The sequence below is a fragment of the Chiloscyllium plagiosum genome, unplaced genomic scaffold, assembly GCF_037043375.1.
Source record: "Chiloscyllium plagiosum isolate Xiang-an unplaced genomic scaffold, Cpla_swu_hap1 HiC_scaffold_39, whole genome shotgun sequence".
Classification (NCBI taxonomy): Eukaryota; Metazoa; Chordata; class Chondrichthyes; order Orectolobiformes; family Hemiscylliidae; genus Chiloscyllium; species Chiloscyllium plagiosum.
In genome coordinates, this window is record NW_028270177.1 from 20,534,767 (window position 1) to 20,555,241 (window position 20,475).

Consider the following 20,475-nt stretch of genomic DNA (forward strand, 5'->3'; position numbering starts at 1 on the left):
GGTAGTAATCTGAGGATGACTTCTGGTACCACATGCTAAACCAGCATGGGGTAGTAAGATTCAGCCCATCCTCAAAAAGCTTACCCATCATTTTGAAGGGAGAACTTCAGAATTCTCCAGTGTGATGAGTTCTAGAGCAAGCTGAGCTCAACAATGAAATAAAAATAGAAAATACTGGACAAACGCAGCAGGGTATCTGTGGAGAAAAGACACAGAGATAATGTTTTGAGTCTGATTTGACGCTTGTTTGTTTTCAAAAAGTTATATTGAACTCAATGTTAAATTTAATGTTTCAAATTCTATACGATGTTTTCCGAATAAACAAGAATCAAATCAGATACAAATCATTACCTCTGAGCTTCTCCTGCATTTTTTGTCTTTGTTTCAGATTTCCAGCCTCCACAGTATTTTGCTTTTGTTTGAACTCAAGAATGGAATAATAATAAAGCCCTTGGAGAGGTTAAAATGGGTGAATATAAAATCATAAAGCAAGGAAGATGAAGAAAGGATTAGGAATAATTGTACAAAATGGGAAAGAGCAGATAAAATAGTTAGATGAATGACACTGAAGAAAAGAATAGGAGAAAAAGGAGAAGGGAAGATAGTTCTGAATCAGAACTACGGTGGTTATACACCAACGTGCAAAATATTTTAAATAAAAGCAGGGAACTAGACAGAATAATTAGAATTGAAGGACATGATGCAGTTCTGTCTGAAACTTGTTTTTAACAGATCTGCCAATGTGAATCATGTATGCCTGGTTATAAAATTGTGAGAAGACAGAAAGAAAATTGAATAAGAAGCATTATTCCCATTGCAGTTCCATCTGGAAAATGGTTATTGAGGTTGGTGCTTGGACAGTGTATCTATATGTTAATAATTAATGATGGATCTGTATGTTATTTGCAGCATATCATAGCTATTTCTCGATAATTAGAGAGGATTAAAGTGTATGCATGTGCTATTATCTTTGACCCTTTACAGGGGACTGAGATAGTGGGTGAAGGCCCTTTAGAATGTATCCAGAGCTGTTTTCCCAATCGATATGTTGTCAATCTATTGAAGAATGCAGAGCCTGATCAGATTCTAGATACAAAACCAGGGCATGTAACTGATGCACACAGAATCCTTGGGAAACATTGTCCATAACCTAACAAATTCAAGATGAAAATGGTTGAAGATTTAAAGTGATTCAACACACAAGTATCTAACTAGAAGGTAGCTATTTTCAGTTGTGTTTCAGACCCAAAACTGGATAATGGATTTGGAAATACAGTATTCTACACTACACTACAATGATAGTTCTGGTCTACTCTATTGCAGAATCTGCTCTGCCTCACGGTACATCAGTCCTTATTAGAGATTATGAATGTGCGTCTAACTCTTGCCGTAAGGCTGGAGGCAAAAATCCATCCAGCTGACTGGCTTCTGGTGCTGTCCCACATTCTCCATTTTGTCGTTCACCATGACAACATTGTGCTCTGAGATTTGGGAAGGATTGTGAATAATCCCAAACTCTCCATTCATGAAAACCTGTTTTTAAAAAAAAACAAATAGATGCCCTGATTATATTTTGTTTAATTCCTTCTTGTACTAAAGTGTGTCACAGGCTGGGCCTACATGGAGTGTTGGATTTTCTTTAAAATTGACATATACCAAATGTAGGGTCAAATACAGAAGAAAATTGAGAACACTTAAAGAAGTACCATAGAAATGAAGCAAAAGGAGAGATGAATTAATTCTGAAGAAAATATAACAGAAAATATAACCTTAGATAAGTGAAAACACCAAGAGCTAACACCAGCATCAAAGGATGGAAGCGCAAAGAGGCATGTTTACTTTTGAATGAGCCCAAAACTGAGATAGTGGCAGAAATTAGTCATGTATTTTTAAATCTTAAGGTTGGAAGTTGGATGTTAGTTTCTACCCTAAGAGGATTCCAAGACCCACCTCTGGGATAAAAGTCACCGTAATTAGGAGTAAAAGCAGGAAGTTACCAAATCTGGCTGCTTGCAGGCACAACACTGAAGAGTCGTGAGTGAGATAATGGAGACACTGACCATAATTTATAAATCATTTTGTAAATGAGAATTGTTTCTGAGTTCAAGTGGCCAGGTCTCCATTAGTCTTTCCCTCGGATGTGAGTGATCCTGTGGGCTCCATAATATGGAAAATGATTAATAACCAGATTTCAGGGACAATTTGCATTGATTTGTAAACGATACTTGACATACTTGATGTTTTGAGGAAATCAAAGTACATAAAAGGAAATTAAATATCTTTTTAGAAATTTATTCTCATGATTTCCAGAATTTGAAAGGTCACACTTTATGATGTTTGTAGATTTGATGACAAGACGTTTACTTTTCAGCCTGAAAAGTACTTCACATTTAAGCATTTGTGCGTCAATTGGCAAATGAGTGGGGTCAAACTTGAAGTAGGATCTCCTCCATAAATGAGCAACCTGATCTCAGTCGTGGAAACTATTCCAAAATTTATCTCAGAAAAGATTTCCTCTCAATGAAAGCAGCGGTGAAACTTTTTTTAAGTTGTTCAATTTTTGTTAGTTAAGTTTTAATTTATTCAAAACAATAATATTTTTTACCCTCTACGCTTCAGTGCTTTTTGGCTGTAATGTGGGAAATTCTCATCAACAGCAAATTCTCTGGTGGCCAATCCTGTTGTTATTTATGAATTCTGAACTTCAATTCAAGAAGGATAATTTGTCTGATAAAAGCATGTTGAGAATAAACCACCCGATGGCACGGGTGCAGGAAGGCCTAGAACCATTAGTTTGACTCCACAGACTTCAATTAGCTGGACTCATGATGCATTTTCCAGACATTGTCTACTTCCAACTGAATGTTGTTTTTTTAAAAATATCAGGCACAAATCCATAATTTAAGTCACAATTTCAACTTTTTTTTTTAAAATGCACTGACTCCATCTGGTGGACATTAGTTTACAGGCATTGTACATGACCTTTTGAAGCATTATTTTTAATTGCATTGTCCAGTGTTATCCTTGGGCATCCATTGGGCCAATGAATTTCCCTGTATAAATATGTGGATTTCTGGTTTGACATTTAAGTATATTTTTAAATTGTTTTAGCTAGTTAAAATTTCCTAATTCCTAGATCTGCTATAACATATTGTGGGCGGCACGGTGGCACAGTGGTTAGCACTACTGCCTCACAGTGTCAGAGACCCGGGTTCAATTCCCGCCTCAGGCGACTGACTGTGTGGAGTTTGCACGTTCTCCCCGTGTCTGCGTGGGTTTCCTCCGGGTGCTCCGGTTTCCTCCCACAGTCACAAAGATGTGCAGGGTCAGGTGAATTGGCCATGCTAAATTGCCCGTAGTGTTAGGTAAGGGGTAAATGTAGGGGTATGGGTGGGTTTCGCTTCGGCGGGTCGGTGTGGACTTGTTGGGCCGAAGGGCCTGTTTCCACACTGTAATGTAATCTAATATGTTTCATCAATGTGCATTCGCTGCAATGAGATTGACGAATTGAGGACTCTGTTTCTACTGCGCAGACTTTTAAAACATGTTGGCTGTAACACGATTATGGCGCCAACTCTAAGCACTGTTTCTAAAGCACAATTTTTCTAGAATGTGGGATTGCACAAGAATGCAACTTTCACATTGTAGGAGAACTGACTATATATTGATAAAACCAAAACAGTTTGAACCTCACTTCTGTATAAAGGACAATGTATATCTGGGATGTGAGACGAGAAGGCAAACGCTTTATAACCACATCTTAATATTCTATTGTCCGTTGCAGTAAATGCTTAGTTTTGTGTACCTACCTTCCCCATCAACACCCATTCATTAACTTGTTGTTGTATTCATTGAACAGGCAATAGTTAAATTTTGTTATTATTTTGATTTCAGCTCCCAGCAGTTTTCTGAAAGCATGGATGAAATTAATTGTTAACTCCCCGTTTCTAGTTTGGATTAAATCAAAACTAGTTATCAAATTGGTCATATTTACCAAAGCAATCTTTTTTGGTCAGTGATTTAAGCCCTTCCCCATAGACTGGAGTGTGACTTCTTTTCCCAATTTGTAGTCTGACTCTGAACTGAACTCAGAAACCTCGACACTCTGTTTTCTTGTTATATATGCTATTAATGACAGAACACACTTTACCATAGGCGAGGTAGATTATGGATAAGCTAACTATAGCAAGAGCACACTGTTGATTATTTAAAGAAAAATATTAAAGTGTACATGACGGCAACTCTGAAAACTACTGCTTTCTGCATTACGTAGTTGATCAGGTGTGAGCAAACAATACTGACAGATCATCCTACAGCACGACCGGGTGACATCAGAAAGTCAGTTGGAGTGTAACATACTGGAACCTGTGTCCTGTTTTCCACTGAAACCTTCCTGGTGTGGTTGTTAATGATTCACCTGGAATAGCCACTTTCTGTCCCAGTTGGAGTCCAATACCCTAAACAATTTCTCCTTCGAATCCTCCCACTTCCTCCAGACCAAAGGGGTAGCCGTGGGCACCCTTATGGGCCCCAGCTATGCCTGTCTCTTTGTCGGCTACGTAGAGCAATCCATCTTCCATAGTTACACTGGCACCACTCCCCACCTCTTCCTCTGCTACATTGATGACTGCATTGGCGCCACCTCGTGCTCCCGCGAGGAGGTTGAGCAGTCCATCAACTTCACCAACACATTCCACCCTGACCTTAAATTCACCTGGACCATCTCTGACACCTCCCTCCCCTTCCTGGACCTCTCCATCTCCACGACCAACTTGACACTGACATTTTTTACAAACCCACCGACTCCCACAGCTACCTGGATTACACCTCTTCCCACCCTACCTCCTGCAAAAATGCCATCCCGTATTCCCAATTCCTCTGTCTCCGCCGTATCTGCTCCCAGGAGGACCAGTTCCACCACAGAACACACCAGATGGCCTCCTCCTTTAGAGACCGCAATTTCCCTTCCCACGTGGTTAAAGATGCCCTCCAAAGCAACTCATCCACATCCCGCACCTCTGCCCTCAAACCCCACCCCTCCAACCGTAACAAGGACAGAACGCCCCTGGTGCTCACCTTCCACCCTACCAACCTTCGCGTAAACCAAATCATCCGCCGACATTTCTACCACCTCCAAATGGAACCCACCACCAAGGATATATTTCCCTCCCCACCCCTCTCCGCCTTCCGCAAAGACCATTCCCTCCATGACTACCTGGTCAGGTCCACGCCCCCACAACAACTCACCCTCCCATCCTGGCACCTTCCCCTGCCACCGCAGGAATTGCCAAACCTGTGCCCACACCCCCTCCCTCACCTCCATCCAAGGCCCCAAAGGAGCGTTCCACATCCATCAAAGTTTCACCTGCACATCCACCAATGTAATTTATTGTATCCGTTGCTCCTGATGTGGTCTCCTCTACATTGGGGAGACTGGATGCCTCCTCACAGGGCACTTCAGGGAACACCTCCGGGACACCCGCACCAATCAGCCCCACCCCCCCATGGCCCAACATTTCAACTCCCCCTCCCACTCTGCCGAGGACATGCAGGTCCTGGGCCTCCTCCACCGCCGCTCCCTCACCACCCGACGCCTGGAGAAAGAATGCCTCACCTTCCACCTCGGAACACTTCAACCCCAGGGCATCAATATGGACTTCACCAGTTTGCTCATTTCCCCTCCCCCCACCTTACCCCAGCTCCAGCTTTCCAGCTCAGCACTGTCCTCATGACCTGTCCTACCTGCCAATCTCCCTTCCCACCTATCCACTCCACCCTCCCCTCTGGCCTATTACCTCCATCCCCACCCCCATTCACCTATTGTACTCTTTTCTACCTTCTCCCCAGCTCCAGCCCCACCCCCCCTCCCATTTATCTCTCCACCCTGGAGGCTCCCTGCCTCTATTCCTGATGAAGGGCTTTTGCCCGAAACGTTGATTCTCCTGCTCCTTGGATGCTGCCTGACCTGCTGTGCTTTTCCAGCACCACTCTGATCTAAACTCCAATATTGACTAGTTTCATCCCAGGCTGTGCGAAAATTTAAACAAATTGAACTGCTTTTTGTTATTTATGTAAATGATTCGAGAATGACCTTGAGGGAAGGCAGTCTGAGATTTGTGCCCAGTCTTGGCTTATTTGTGATTCCAGAGCTAGAGTGGTTGACTCCAAGCTGCCCTTGGAAATGCCCAGCAAACCATTTAATTCATGGGCAAAATCTGCTGACCTGGCCATCAATGCTGACATAAAAGAATAAATAAATGTTTCCAGAAACATCAAAATCTACAGATGCAATATTTATGATAAAAACATTATGGGAAAAGTTATTAAAATTGCCATTGGCTGAACCAATGTATGTCACCCATTTATAATGTTGTAGATGGTCTGTAGACAAATATAGTGAAAACATGATTATTGCCATCAGTTTATAACTTGATATTAATCAGAAAATTCAACAGTTGTTAATTACATTTAAATATCTTTGAATAATTTTACTTTTGTTATTTCAGAATAACCGCATCAAAACCTCAAAGTACAATGTTATCACATTTCTGCCTATCAACTTGTTTGAGCAGTTCCAACGAGTTGCCAACGCATATTTTCTGTTCCTGCTGCTTTTACAGGTTAGTGATTTTTAAAATACGGCACACAAGAACAGGAGTGGAACATGTTTACAATTGGTATCATGTGACTGACTCTTCTTTGACAGTGGAGTATTTAATAACACGTGCTTCAAATATTAGAAGAGAAATATTTTCATCTAATGAAACAAGCTCGCGGCTGCTGTTAAAACCGTGATTTCTAGCATATTTTTTGTGTATTCAAATGGTTCATAAAACTTATTGTGTGTCAAGTTAAACTTGGCAAAGAGCGGAACTTTCGTTCTGATTTGTGAAATTAGCAAGGCCACATCCTTTGTGAAATGAGTGGCCCAGTATCCAAGATGATTAGTTACCATCCTGAACAGGATCTTATAGTTTATTTGTACCATATCTACCATCAATGGGCACTTGTCATAGGAGCTGTACTCTTTCCACTATTGGTCTTGAGATTTACCAATTGAATATGTGTGGCAATATAAAATTATCTTGAAATAGTTAAACTAAAGAATAGGGAAAGTACCATTTCTATTGTCTACAATACTAGTTTTCCCCATTTTTTACAGCTGTCCCTGTGGAGCAACCAGTGGACTTAGGGTGCACCAACCAGGTACTCAAGGGGGCAGAAAATAACAGTGAAAGGGATGGGGAGGATGGGATGTGAATTATTAGTAACAGTCTTAGGTGGTTCCTCTTCAGGGGTGTGCCATCCACATACTATTAACACCCAGAACTCAGCATTGGGTTTAGTGCATCTTCTATTTATTCAACACAATGTCATCAGCTGCTATGACCTTCCAAATCTGAGCATGGCATTGAATTCAGCACAATGCTGAAATCGAAATTATTAACGTTAAAAGAACAAATTTAACATGATATGTTTTTGCAACCATGAATTCACAGTTAAGTCTGGATATAAATATATATTTTAATCCTTCATAAAGTTTAAAAGTTTACAAGCTTTTGTTTAGTTCAACTTTTATTTCATCAGTTTGATTGTTTGATTCTATTTCATTGTAATCACTTCTGTGTGCTATAATTTAGCCTCGACTTGTTAGCTTGAAGTCACTTACAATTGTTAAATATGTGACTTATCCAGTTTAAGTCTTTAAGCTGAAATGGATTGTTTTATGAAGATACACAGCACAGGGTAAATGGCCTTTTTTTCTTACTGATCCATGTTTATGCTTCACAGGAGCTTATTTAAGGGCAACATTCCTGTTAATTTGGTCTCTTATTTCAGATTTCTTGATAATTCAGTTGTTTTATTTAAAATTTGACTTAGGAATTAAGCAATGCAATAACAATCTCCGGATCACTTATTTATTATGTATTAAGTGAAGCATCAGGTGTAAATTGAGCTAAATCCCAGGAGTGTACACTTGTGAATTATTTAGCTTGATTCTAATTGGGTCTGTTTTGATTTTTTTTCAGCTGATTCCTCATATTTCTTCACTATCCTGGTTTACCACAATAGTGCCTTTAGTGCTGGTATTAACCATCACTGCAGTCAAAGATGCTACAGATGATTTTGTAAGTATTTAATTCATTTTGGGCGAAGTGAGGTGCCCATTGCACTAGTTCAGATTCGCTCCTTCAGAGTTTAGAGGCAGCTCGTGAAATCCTGTATAAGAATAGTGATGCTGGTTTCACTTCTTCATTCTTGGCTCCACGTCAGTCGGTGGTTTGTGCAATGGTTTTTTGATATAAGATACCGCATGTTCATTTACTTTTGGGCTCCTTTGTTATTGTCACTTCACTCAAGTCAACTTTGATCCTCAAGTGTATTTCCCATCATTCTGTGAGTTTACAATGCGTCATGCTTGAATTGCTCTTGGTATACAAATGGCCTTGTTGCCTTGCACAATGTCAATGGGGAAGAAGCAATCCATAAGCTAGGTTTTTGGTTTAGCAACCTGCTCCCTGTTCAGGAGATGAGGCAGTACACTGCGCGTGAGACCCCGCCCCCGTCCAACACTGCCAGCCTCCTGTCCCTGCCCAATACTGCCTCCAACCCCATCCAAGATCGCCCCCTGCTGCTCAAACCTGTCCAACACCGCCCCCCCTGGCCCCCCAAACCAATCCAACACTGCCCCCTACCCCGTTCAACACCTCTCCCCCGCCCACCCCCAAACCTCATCCAACATCGCCCCCCCCCACTCCTGTCCACCCCGGCCCCACTCCGGGGCAGCCGGACTGGACACCAACAAGAAGACTGCTGCTGCCACTGCCGTCTTTGTGGGGTAAGTCTCCACGTGTGGGCGCACACACACACACGCACGCACACAACGTTTTACTGCAACTTTTTGACAGATTCCACCTTTACCCTGTACAAGACAATGTTGGAGAGATTATCTGGGGAAGGGGGGTTTAGGGTACACCCCTGTGTAGAACTCCAGGGAAAGTGTGGGGGGGTGAGAGAGAGAGAGGGCGGGAGGTCAGTCATTTGGAGACGGTGCCTATTTAACCATGTAAACAAAAGACGCGATCAATGTTGGAAACACGTGTTTGATGTAATGTTTCTGTCGGGACCTTGAGATCTCCTTTGGATAATCTGATATTCGGATAATCAAGGTGCCTCTGTATATTTTTGGACATTGATCACTATACTGTATGAGCCTGTAGCTTAAATAGACAGGCACTTCAGCCAAATTCCAGTTAACGCCATATGAATCCTTTGAAAATTCCCATCATTGCCATTGGCTGCAAATGATGGGAGCCAACCATCATTTGTTGTGGAACATGAGGGGGAAGAAAGAAAGGAGGTTGGGAGATCAAATACTGACCATCAGGTTGGGGAATGAAATACAATGAGTTTGCTCATTTGACCTAATGAACTGACTGCACTCAGTTGTGGGAATCGTGGAAGCGAGTGAGCTGCTTGCAGGAAAATAGCTGACTTCAATTAACTCAGCAAAGGCCTGGCTTTAAAAGAAAGTGATAGGGCACTTTTGAACAAATAGATCCATTTTCTTATGAAGAACTCTTCTTCACAAAAAAGAAATCAGTAGACGGGTACAATCACTCTCTCTTACTTTTCAGTTTCGCTATAAGAGTGATAATCAGGTCAACAACCGATCCTCTCAGGTGCTCATTGATGGCAAGTAAGTTCTTTATAAATTTTCAACCTGGAAAGGTGACAATGGACTGAATTGTCTCTTTCTGTATTGAAATTTCTATGACGGGTTTATTATTTCCAAAGCAGTTACTGCATACTCTGGTTTTAAAAATTGAAACATAAAGTTAACTTGTTTGCTTAACATTCTGCCTTTCTATTTGGCTATTGTGCCAATTAATAATTTTACTTGAAGAATATGAATGTAACAAAAGCTCTTGAGCAGCAATTAGTAGCACACTGATTAATCTTTGAAAAGATTTGTGTGAGAACATAATTATATGTTTGTGAGGATATATTGATAAGGCTATATATAGGCAATCATATCCTGTTATTAAAGAATTTTGTTGGCATATGGCAACCAATAATTACAAGTATTGCAGAGAACTGTCATCCAGTGCCAAGTGACCCAATACTCTACCTCCTGCAGATGCCACTTTGCCCAGATCTTAGTGCTGTTTGCCAGCATTGGATTGTGTCCCAAGCTGTGCTCAAATTTCAGCCCCTGTTGAATTGAATGGAACTAATTCCTGACGTAGATGATGCTACCCTGTGTCTAACATTAATGGAGCAATTTGAATGGGAATGAGTTTGGAAAAGTCAGCTTTCCAAGAAGACATTTGGACAGTATATAACTAGCAGATACATGATCATATTACTTCCATCTGGACATTGGTAAAATTAAAAAGTAAGCTAATTAGTTTATTGGGTGATTTGGTGGTGGGCTTTCCAAAACTGAAAAGGGCGGACCACCTCTAGTCAGGGGAGTTGGTTAGGAATGGGAGAGAGCAGGCTGGAGTTGTATTGAATGATGAAATGTAAGTAAGAAGTTATACTAAAAGACTGACTCCTTGGTTTCCTCCGGGTGCTCCGGTTTCCTCCCACAGTCCAAAGATGTGCAGGTTGGGTAAATTGATCATGCTAAATTGCCCATAGTGTTAGATGCATTTTTCAAAGGGAAATGGGTCTGGATGGGTTACTCTTTGGAGGGTCGGTGTAGGCTTGTTGGGCTGAATGGTGTGTTTCCACACTGTAGATAATCTAATCTAATCTAATCTAATAACCCATGTATATTCAGCTGTAGCTATGAGCAAGATATAATAAAAGATGGTCCAAATTTTCCATACAAGTGGAATGGATGGAATTTGTTCAGTGGTCATGTGGATACTGTGAACATTTGAGGTGAGGTTTTGTAAGCTTGAGTTGGGGTAAACATCAATTTTTTACATCATCAATCACTGAGTTTCTTCACTTTTAGAATCATGCTCCTCTTTGACTCCTTCCTTCCAGTTTTCTGCTGATATATCTCAGCAGTGTTATTCTTGTTCCCCAAAATGCATTTCAAGTAATTTTAATGTAAATATTCTTGGGTGTTGTTCAAAGGAAGGAAGGCAGATGAGTGGGGAAAAAATATTCCAATCATAGAATCTATGGCATGTGTTTAGCACTTACAAGAAAGTACAAGAACTAGGTGACTTACTGGGTGGGATGGGCCTGGCTGGGATGTTCTTCCGAGAGTCAGTGCAGACTCAATGGGCCGAATGGCCTCAATTTGCACTGGAGGCATTCTATGACTTAATGTGCTAATTTAAACCAGCCAATCCTTTTCTCCCAAGCCAGCTTTAACAATACTGTAAACTCAAAAGACTACAATGAGGGAAGTTAACCTGTGGTTGCTGCGAATGTGTAACGGTCACGTTTTGAGACCACATTACTTGGTTCACTGGTAGTACTTTAGCTTATGATCTTGGGATGTAGGCAACATGAAATCCTTGGTTGTCCTAAAAATATTGAAAAGAACAATGCAGTATGGGACTAGAGCCATTGAGTCCAGTGTGACAGGTGAGTCCCTTCTGGAGGATATTAGAGCAAAGAAAACTATAGGGGATTGAAGTGTAGAGTAAACAAAGAGGAACTGACAGAAGGGTCAATAATCAGAGGGTGTGTTTACAAACCAGTAGCAATATGAGGAAGAAAGAAACTTTATGGCCTGAGTGATTGGGTTTCAGAGTGTGCTGCTTGACAGGGTGGTGGAAATAGATTCAATAAAAGCTTTCAAAATGAAGAATGAATACTTGAAAGAAAAACAATACAATGCTATGAGGAAGATGTGGGCGATTGAGATTCACTGGGTCATTCTTTGAAAGAGTCAGCGCAGATTCAATGATTAAATAGCCTCCAGCTGTTTGTACAATGATTCCATACTGCTGATCCAGGTTATTTTCTTACAAAGGTCTGGCAAATTTCATGGATACTTTTCTGGTTCTGACCCATAAATTAGATGATTTATTAAATTCTAATTAGCAATTCTAAATTTCTGGGATGCGAGTCCATTATTAATTTAAGATGTAAATATTAGAGTAATAGCGTAAGGGAATAGATCTGGGTGTGTTACTCTTTGGAGGGTCAGTGTGGACTCGTTGAGCCAAATGGCCTGTTTCCATACTGTAGGGATTCTATGATGTTCCATGCAACACATTATTTTTAGGGAATTTGCTTTCTCCACGTTTATTGAAAAAAAAATTGAAAAATAGTATACTCCATCAAGCCACACTTTCATTTAATTGTCATACTTTATCAGTAATTTTTAATCTGTGGCTTGGTATTAACAATTTGCTCCTGATGTTAACTGTAAATTGTTTGTAAATATATATTGGGTCAGAATATTGGAGGCAATGGCCTTCTGGGTATTATCGCTGGAGTCTTAATCCAAGACCCAGATAACATTCTGGGCCATGACAGATGGTTGGATTTGAATTCAATAAATATCTGGAATTGCGAGTCTATGATGACCAGGAATCCATTGTTGATTGTTGGAAAAACCCATCTTGTTCACTGTCCTTTTGGGAAGGAAACTGCTGTCCTTACCTCGTCTTCACCAACATTCCACCCTGACCTTAAATTTACCTGGACCATCTCTGACACCTCCCTCCCCTTCCTGGACCTCTCCATCTCCATCAGTGACGACCGACTTGACACTGACATCTTCTACAAACCCACCGACTCCCACAGCTACCTAGATTACACCTCTTCCCACCCTACCTCTTGCAAAAATGCCATCCCGTATTCCCAATTCCTCCGCCTCCGCCGAATCTGCTCCCAGGAGGAGCGGTTCCACCATAGAACACACCAGATGGCCTCCTTCTTTAGAGACCGCAATTTCCCTTCCCACGTGGTTAAAGATGCCCTCCAACGCATCTCATCCACATCCCGCACCTCCGCCCTCAGACCCAACCCCTCCAACCGCAACAAGGACAGAACGCCCCTGGTGCTCACCTTCCACCCTACCAACCTTCGCATAAACCAAATCATCCGCCGACATTTCCGCCACCTCCAAACAGACCCCACCACCAGGGATATATTTCCCTCCCCACCCCTCTCCGCCTTCCGCAAAGACCGTTCCCTCCGTGACTACCTGGTCAGGTCCACGCCCCCCTACGACCCACCCTCCCATCCTGGCACTTTCCCCTGCCACCGCAGGAACTGTAAAACCTGCGCCCACACCTCCTCCCTCAGCTCCATCCAAGGCCCCAAAGGAGCTTTCCACATCCATCAAAGTTTTACCTGCACATCCACTAATATCATCTATTGTATCCGTTGCTCCCGATGCGGTCTCCTCTACATTGGGGAGACTGGACGCCTCCTAGCAGAGCGCTTTAGGGAACATCTCCGAGACACCCGCACCAATCAACCACATCGCCCAGTGGCTCAACATTTCAACTCCCCCTCCCACTCTGCCGAGGATATGGAGGTGCTGGGCCTCCTCCACCGCCGCTCCCTCACCACCAGACGCCTGGAGGAAGAACGCCTCATCTTCCGCCTCGGAACACTTCAACCCCAGGGCATCAATGTGGATTTTAACAGTTTCCTCATTTCCCCTTCCCCCACCTCATCCTAGCTTCTAACCTCCAGAAACTCGATCCCCTGACCTGTCCGGACTTGTCTGACCTGCCCAGCTCCTTTTCCACCTATCCACTCCACCCTCTCCTCCCTGACCTATCACCTTCATCTCCTTCCCCACTGACCTATTGTACTCTATGCCACTCTCTCCCACCCCCACCCTCCTCTAGCTTATCTCTCCACGCTTCAGGCTCTCTGCCTTTATTCCTGATGAAGGGCTTTTGCCCGAAACGTCGATTTTGCCTGTCCTCGGATGCTGCCTGAATTGCTGTGCTCTTCCAGCACCACTGATCCAGATCTGGTTTCCAGCATCTGCAGTCATTGTTTTTACCTCTGAACTACATGTGACTCTAGATCCACAGCAATGTGGTTGACTCTTAACTGCTCTCTGGGCAATCAGGGATGAGCAATAAATACTGCCTGGGTGAAAGTGAGGTCTGGAGATGCTGGAGATCAGAGTCAAGATTAGTGTGGTGCTGGAAAAGCACAGCAGGTGAGGTAGCATCCGAAGAGCAGGAAAATCGACATTTCAGGCTGAGGAGATGACCTGGGGATTGCAGTGAGAGAGAGACTCCGAGATCTTTGTAGGGAGAGGAGGAGAACTTCTTCAAGGTACGAAGTTAAAAATCACACAACACCAGGTTATAGTCCAACAGATTGAATTGGAGCATCGCTCCTTCATCAGGTGATTGAAAGCTAGTGTGCTTCCAATTAAACCTATTGGACCATAACCTGGTGTTGTGTGATTTTTAACTTTGTACACCCCAGTCCCACACTGGCATCTCCAAATCATGACTTCTTCAAGGTAGGCATCCTTGCAAGAGCTGATGAAGGGCTCCTCCCCAAAACGTCGATTTTCCTGCTCCTTGGATGCTGCCTGACCTGCTGTGCTTTTCCAGCACCACTCTAATCTTGACAATAAATACTGCCTAGCCAGTGACACCCTCATCCTGTGAATAAATTAAAAAACACTTTGAATTCTACTACTTTTCCTTAAGTGTTCATTATTTATTTTCCAAATACTTCTGTTGCTTTCAAAATTACATGACGTTTAGCTGATTGCAGAGGTTTAAGTTTACTAATCGGGTTAATTAAAGCTTTTAGGAAAATGCAATCAACATGTATTTACAGGGCTAGCTTTGAGTTAACACAACAGATTTGAATAAGACTATAGATGAAACACCAGAGTAAATATTTGATGTTGATTGTAGGCAGTGCTGCTCCTTCTTTGACAGGGCTTATGAGCATAAAGATTCCAATAAGTGCAGTAGACCTTTCAGGAACATTATGGAGTCAACATATCACTGTAATCTTTAAGATTATTGTTTAATGGGGATGAGTTTGAGATATTGTTGTTGTAGTTCCAGGAATCTATGATTATACTCTCATAACACTGCAGAGGTGATTCACCACCTGGCACCTTTAAGACTTCGACTGGCTAAATAGTGGATCACCCTGACATTGGTTAGATTTTAGGGGGTCATGACCACAATTACATAATACAGGTAGCTGCCCATTTGTAAGGAACCTTCTGCTAGTTTAATATATTCAGCAGCGGTTTTCCAAGCTGTCTCCTCTTGCAGTCTGGGTCCTTCAGTAACTGTCAGTGCCCCATACAGAAGCACTCCTCTACCATGGTCACCAGACTGCAAAAGCTACTGTTGCCTCACAGCGCCAGGGACCCGGGTTTGAATCCAGCCTTGGGCAACTGTGTGGAGTTTGCATGTTCTCCCTGTGTCTGCGTGGGTTTCCTCCCACAATCCAAAGATGTGCAGGTCAGGTGAATTCGCCATGCTAAATTGCCCATCGTGTTCAGGGATGTGCAGGTTGGGTGCATTAGTCAGAGGTAAATATAGGATAATAGAGTAGGGGAATGAGTCTGGATGGGTTACTCTTCGGAGGGTCAATGTGGACATGTTGGGCCAAAAGGCCTGTTTCCACACTAGGGTTTCTAATTCTAAAAAAAAAAGCTTTGGATAAAGAATCATTGAAGAGAAGACATCACCACGTTGAAGCTTCATCTCCCTTACTTAGCTCACGTTGCAGCCTGACGTTTCTTTTAAACTAGAAACCCTCTCACTGGCTTCATCAGCCACCCACTGCATTTGAGTGGATGATGAGCTTGCTTTTAGATGGAGAGTGGCTACTCAGTATGTGGGCTTCTAACATCCGTTTGAGCCTGAATGTGGGGTGTGGAGAATGCTGGGAGAATCCTGCCCTGGCTTCCTAAAATTACAGGCTTTCCATTTTATGACATGGAAGCTCACTTTGAACACAATTTTTTACACAAAGAAGATGCCACTAGGACACCCAATGGTTCTCTTTACAATATAAGGCAGTACAGAAGGATATACAAATGAAATTGCCAACTTGTGAAGGTTCTTTGCTGAAGCTGGTTACAAGAAATAGAAAAAGAGTCAGTTTCCCAGTTCCCAACTATCGCACTCTCATGGCCATAAAGTCAGGAGAACACATTCGATGCATAGACATGTGGAGGATTGGAAAGAAGCAAGGCTTTTTAATGATTGGTATGTTCTCTGCAGTGTGTGTAATCTAAAGAAGTGACAAGATGTTTGGGGGACAATTGTAACATGTTCTGCATGTTTTTAACCAGGCTACAGAATGAGAAATGGATGAATGTTCGGGTGGGAGACGTAATCAAATTGGAAAACAATCAGTTTGTGGCTGTAAGTGCTTGTTAAAATCTTAATTACTTATGCATTTGTCCTCTGGATTGAGGTAATCTGCCTGACTGTATTTATTGCCTATCGCTACCTAAACTATGAATGTGGCATTGTGTGTTCTCCTTGAACAGCCTCAGTCTCTTTGTAATAGAAGCTGTGCCCCAATTATATATACTATATATATAAATATATATATATTTTAAAATGTGTCAACTCTTCATGCAGTCTGTAAAAGCCATGACCATACATGAATTGGGTGGCACGGTGATTCAGTGGTTAGCACTGCTGCCTCACAGCGCCAGGGATCCGGGTTCGATTCCCGCCTCGGGCAACTGTCTGCGTGGGTTTCCTCTGGGTGCTCCGGTTTCCTCCCACAGTCTAAAGATGTGCAGGTTAGGTGAACTGACCGTGCTAAATTGCCCGTAGTGTTAGGTGCATTAGTCAGGGGTAAATGTAGGGGAATGGGTCTGGGACGGTTGCTCTTCGGAGGGTCGGTGTGGACTCGTTGAGCTGAAGGGCCTGTTTCCACAGTGTCTGGAATCTAGTCTAATCTAAACTGGGATTCAGCTCCTTCTGTTACTTGGTCATTACAAAATGGGATTGTGATTTTGAATAGTGTTTGATCAAAGTCACTTTAAAGTGAAATGTAATTATTTCAGAACAAATTATTTTGTAGTATTAAAACAGTATGTACCTCTACTTCCTTATAGAATTCAACTCTGTATTGTGCACTGACGCTGTCCCCATAGGTTGAGTGCTGAGAGTAAGGCATGCAGGCTATATTTATGCGTGCAGTTGTCATGCTTTATTGCTGATGGGAAGCATTTTTAAATTGCTGAGGGTTTCTAAACTGTAAACTAAAACTGCATTCAAACTTTCTAAATTCCTGATCAAATATCAACTAAACTCCGGGAATAGCCCATTTCCATAAATAGGCATCCAATCCAAAGAGGATAGACCCCTTTAAACAGAGGTCCATTTTCACACGGAGAGCAGTAATATGTTGGAAAATATTCCTGACATTCAGAAATAATTGATTACTAAATTCACCATCACACAACAAAATGTGTTTACACAATTCATGGCTATATTTCTTGCTTTCTCTCTCACTTCTCTGTTGTGTGAATAGTTTCTATGTTTAGCAAAACTCCTTTCGTCTATTTTATTAATCGTGTGTGACACACTGTCCCAACAGCCCCTCTGGTTCCTAGTCCTAGTGTACAACATTAGCTGACTTGCCTGTCTCCTCAATATAGCAAAGTGAAATGTACTGAATAATGTAACCGCTTACGTAGAGAATCCAGATTGGTCTCCTCCTGCCCATATTGCCCTCTGATGACATTGATTGCTTTCAGCCTCTCTGTCAATCTTGTAACTTTTCAGCTCCCTTTTTACAAAGCTCCTCCCTTTTCCCCCCCCCATCCCCCCGCTCCACACAATGCCCACTAACCCATTACCACCTCCATAATCTGCAACTTCACATCCATACACTTAAAAAAAACTAAAACTTTCTCTACACTCCTGTCAAACGCCACGTTTCTATGCATTTCCCAGAAATAGATCTAACTCCCCCCCACAGCATTTTTGCAATAAAATACAATACTGCTCATTAAATCAAAAAAGGAGAACGATTTGAAGGAAGAAGTACATTGGATCTTAAACTATTGTTGTACTTTGCCATCAGTGAATTGAATGGGCAAAGGTCATTTCTGTCGATTAACCTTGTTCGATTCTGTAATTCCTGGATTACTGACAGTTTTTTAAAATAAGTTTGTTCTGTCTTTGTCCCATGTTCAAGCCCAGCCCCTACTGCTCCCCTGCATCTCACCCTCTCCAAATTCTGAGAGTGAGTTTAATCCATAAATTCCTTCCATGGTTTAATACTGGTCAGCCAGTATCTCGCGTTCCCATGCTTGTTGAGGAAACCTTATGATTATTCTTTCAAATTTTAGAGAGGTCCTCCAGCAATTGCTACAACTTTCTCTTCACTTTTGTCACTTAGTTTGAGGAATTTGCTGCCCATTTTTATGAATGAAAAACTAATTTTGGTGACCTCCATACCTGGAAACTGTGCCACTTTCAGCCTCCTTATGCCAGAGAGGTAAAACTTGTGTTGGAGGCAATGATTTGAAAGTTCCCCAGATTAGTTGTGGGATGAGAAGGTTGTCCTGTAATGAAGGGCTGTGTAATTTTGACTGATGCTGTTTCTGGAGTGCAGAGGAATGAGAAGTAATCGCGGTGAAGTCACAAGATTCTCCAGGAGCCTGGTACGGTAACCACTGAGGTAGCTTTCCCCTGGCTGGGGAATTTTGAAATTCAGGACACAGACTCAGGCTAAGGGTCCAATCTTTTAGGACTGAGCTGAGGATTTCCCTCATTGAGGAATGACACAAATCTTTGCAGTGTTGTGGATGCTCCATTGTATTTAAGACTGAGACAGACAGTTTCTCATGGAATCAGTGGATTTGAGAAGCAGGCAAGAAAGTGGAACTGAGACCTGACAATCAATTACAATCATATTGAATGGCCAAAAAGACTGGAGGGACTTTGTAATCTACTCCAACTCCTATTTCTTATGTTCTTAAATGTATGTGGAAGCCATGTTGCAGGTTCAGAATGCTAATCCACTGTGTCTTGATTAAATATGGTTTCACTTCATATAGTTTCTTAACCTTGACTTGTTACGTTATCTTTCAGGCTGATCTGTTGCTGCTGTCAAGTAGCGAACCACATGGTCTTGGTTATGTTGAGACAGCAGAGCTTGATGGGTAAGTGTCTGAGGGGAGCTATGGCCTATCCAGCAAAATCAGTTTAAGTTGCAAACTAAACTGAATCTGTTAAGTAGGGATGGTAAGCAATTTTAATGCTTGGTGAAATCGCTAAGCTGGAACACAGCCTTGAAACCGGTAGATATTCCACCGCTTACAATGTTGCGTTTTTATACAACTTTAACAAACAGAGTGAGTTTGTTCTCTCCTCACCCAGAGCCCAACCCTTCTCCATCAATATGTGAAAGTCAAGCTGATGACAACATTCCCTTAATGAGGCATCTGTTGTAAACCCCTTTTTAAAGAAAGCATCTACAATTCCACTCTTCCTCCAGCACAGAGGAAATTCACACTGTCACCTTGTCAGAGTTAATAGTCTAATAATCAATTGCTCACTGGGGAGCGATTAACTTTGTGTTAGTTTATTTGAAGCAATAAAATACATTTTAAGTTATGAAGCAAACATGAGTGCCAACCAACTGACTTCTGTGTGTGCAGTTTACAAATCCACAGCAGACTATCTGCATGACAGGGTCACAGCATTGTGTACAAATTTCACACATAGTCTTTAAAGGTGAACTGTCTTCAAGGCAAGCTACATATATAACACATTTCAAGCCCCAGTATGTTTTCCTCCGTCTATGAGAATTGATGATGTCTAGGCCATGGATGTTTAGTGATCTGCAGTGGGTTATGAGACCATCAAGAGCTGTATGTGGGAGATAGTCTGCCTATTTGTTCAGAATTTGTTTTTACAAAAAGCCTGCTTTAGCTGGCATTCTATTTCCTGCCCTAGTCACTGTTGGTGAAACCAACACAATGAGTGATGTGAGCGGAAATCATGCTGGTTCTGAGTCAAACACATGATCTCCAGATTTGCACTGAGAAGTACTCTTATTCCCAAGTCCCAAAGCATTTCTTTTTGATTCTACTAGCTATAAACATATTTGCCCACTGCAACAGTTCACTTAAAATTCAGTACTGGTGATGATTCACTGGCAAATCCACACAGCTCTGAATCAGAAGGATGTGAGCTCGAGTCCTGCTGCGAAGATGTGAGTAGCAATACTCTAGTGCAAGACCAAGGCAGTCGGTAGTGGTTTTGTTCAAGTGAGGTGTTTAAACTGAGGTTCCGACTGCTTCCTTCATCTGGATACAAAACAAACCATGATACCAAGTGCACCCAGGGTTCTAGCCAAAGTGTATCCTTCCACCATCATCACCTACAGCAGATTATCTGGCTGTGATCACATTGCTGTTAGTGGAATCTTAAGGTGCATAGATTAGATTAGTTGATATGTTTTAGCATTAAAGGTATAACTTTACAGAAAAGGTACATATGCGAGGCACATCTTGAGAAAGGCCATTGTGAAAAGGGACAAGCCTTTCCATTGTTTCATACTTCACTCAGA

General features: G+C 42.0%; 1 protein-coding gene across 1 annotated transcript in view; it reads left to right on the plus strand.

Annotated features, from left to right (window-relative positions):
* The window catches only part of atp8b4 (ATPase phospholipid transporting 8B4), a 254,191-nt gene that overhangs the window by 127,805 nt on the left and 105,911 nt on the right, over positions 1–20,475 (plus strand). Inside the window, exons 5-9 of the mRNA XM_043677403.2 lie at positions 6,507–6,620; positions 8,031–8,129; positions 9,639–9,700; positions 16,226–16,298; positions 18,993–19,063. Of these exons, the coding sequence (XP_043533338.1) occupies positions 6,507–6,620; positions 8,031–8,129; positions 9,639–9,700; positions 16,226–16,298; positions 18,993–19,063 (419 nt within the window). The remainder of the gene's footprint in view (positions 1–6,506; positions 6,621–8,030; positions 8,130–9,638; positions 9,701–16,225; positions 16,299–18,992; positions 19,064–20,475) is intronic.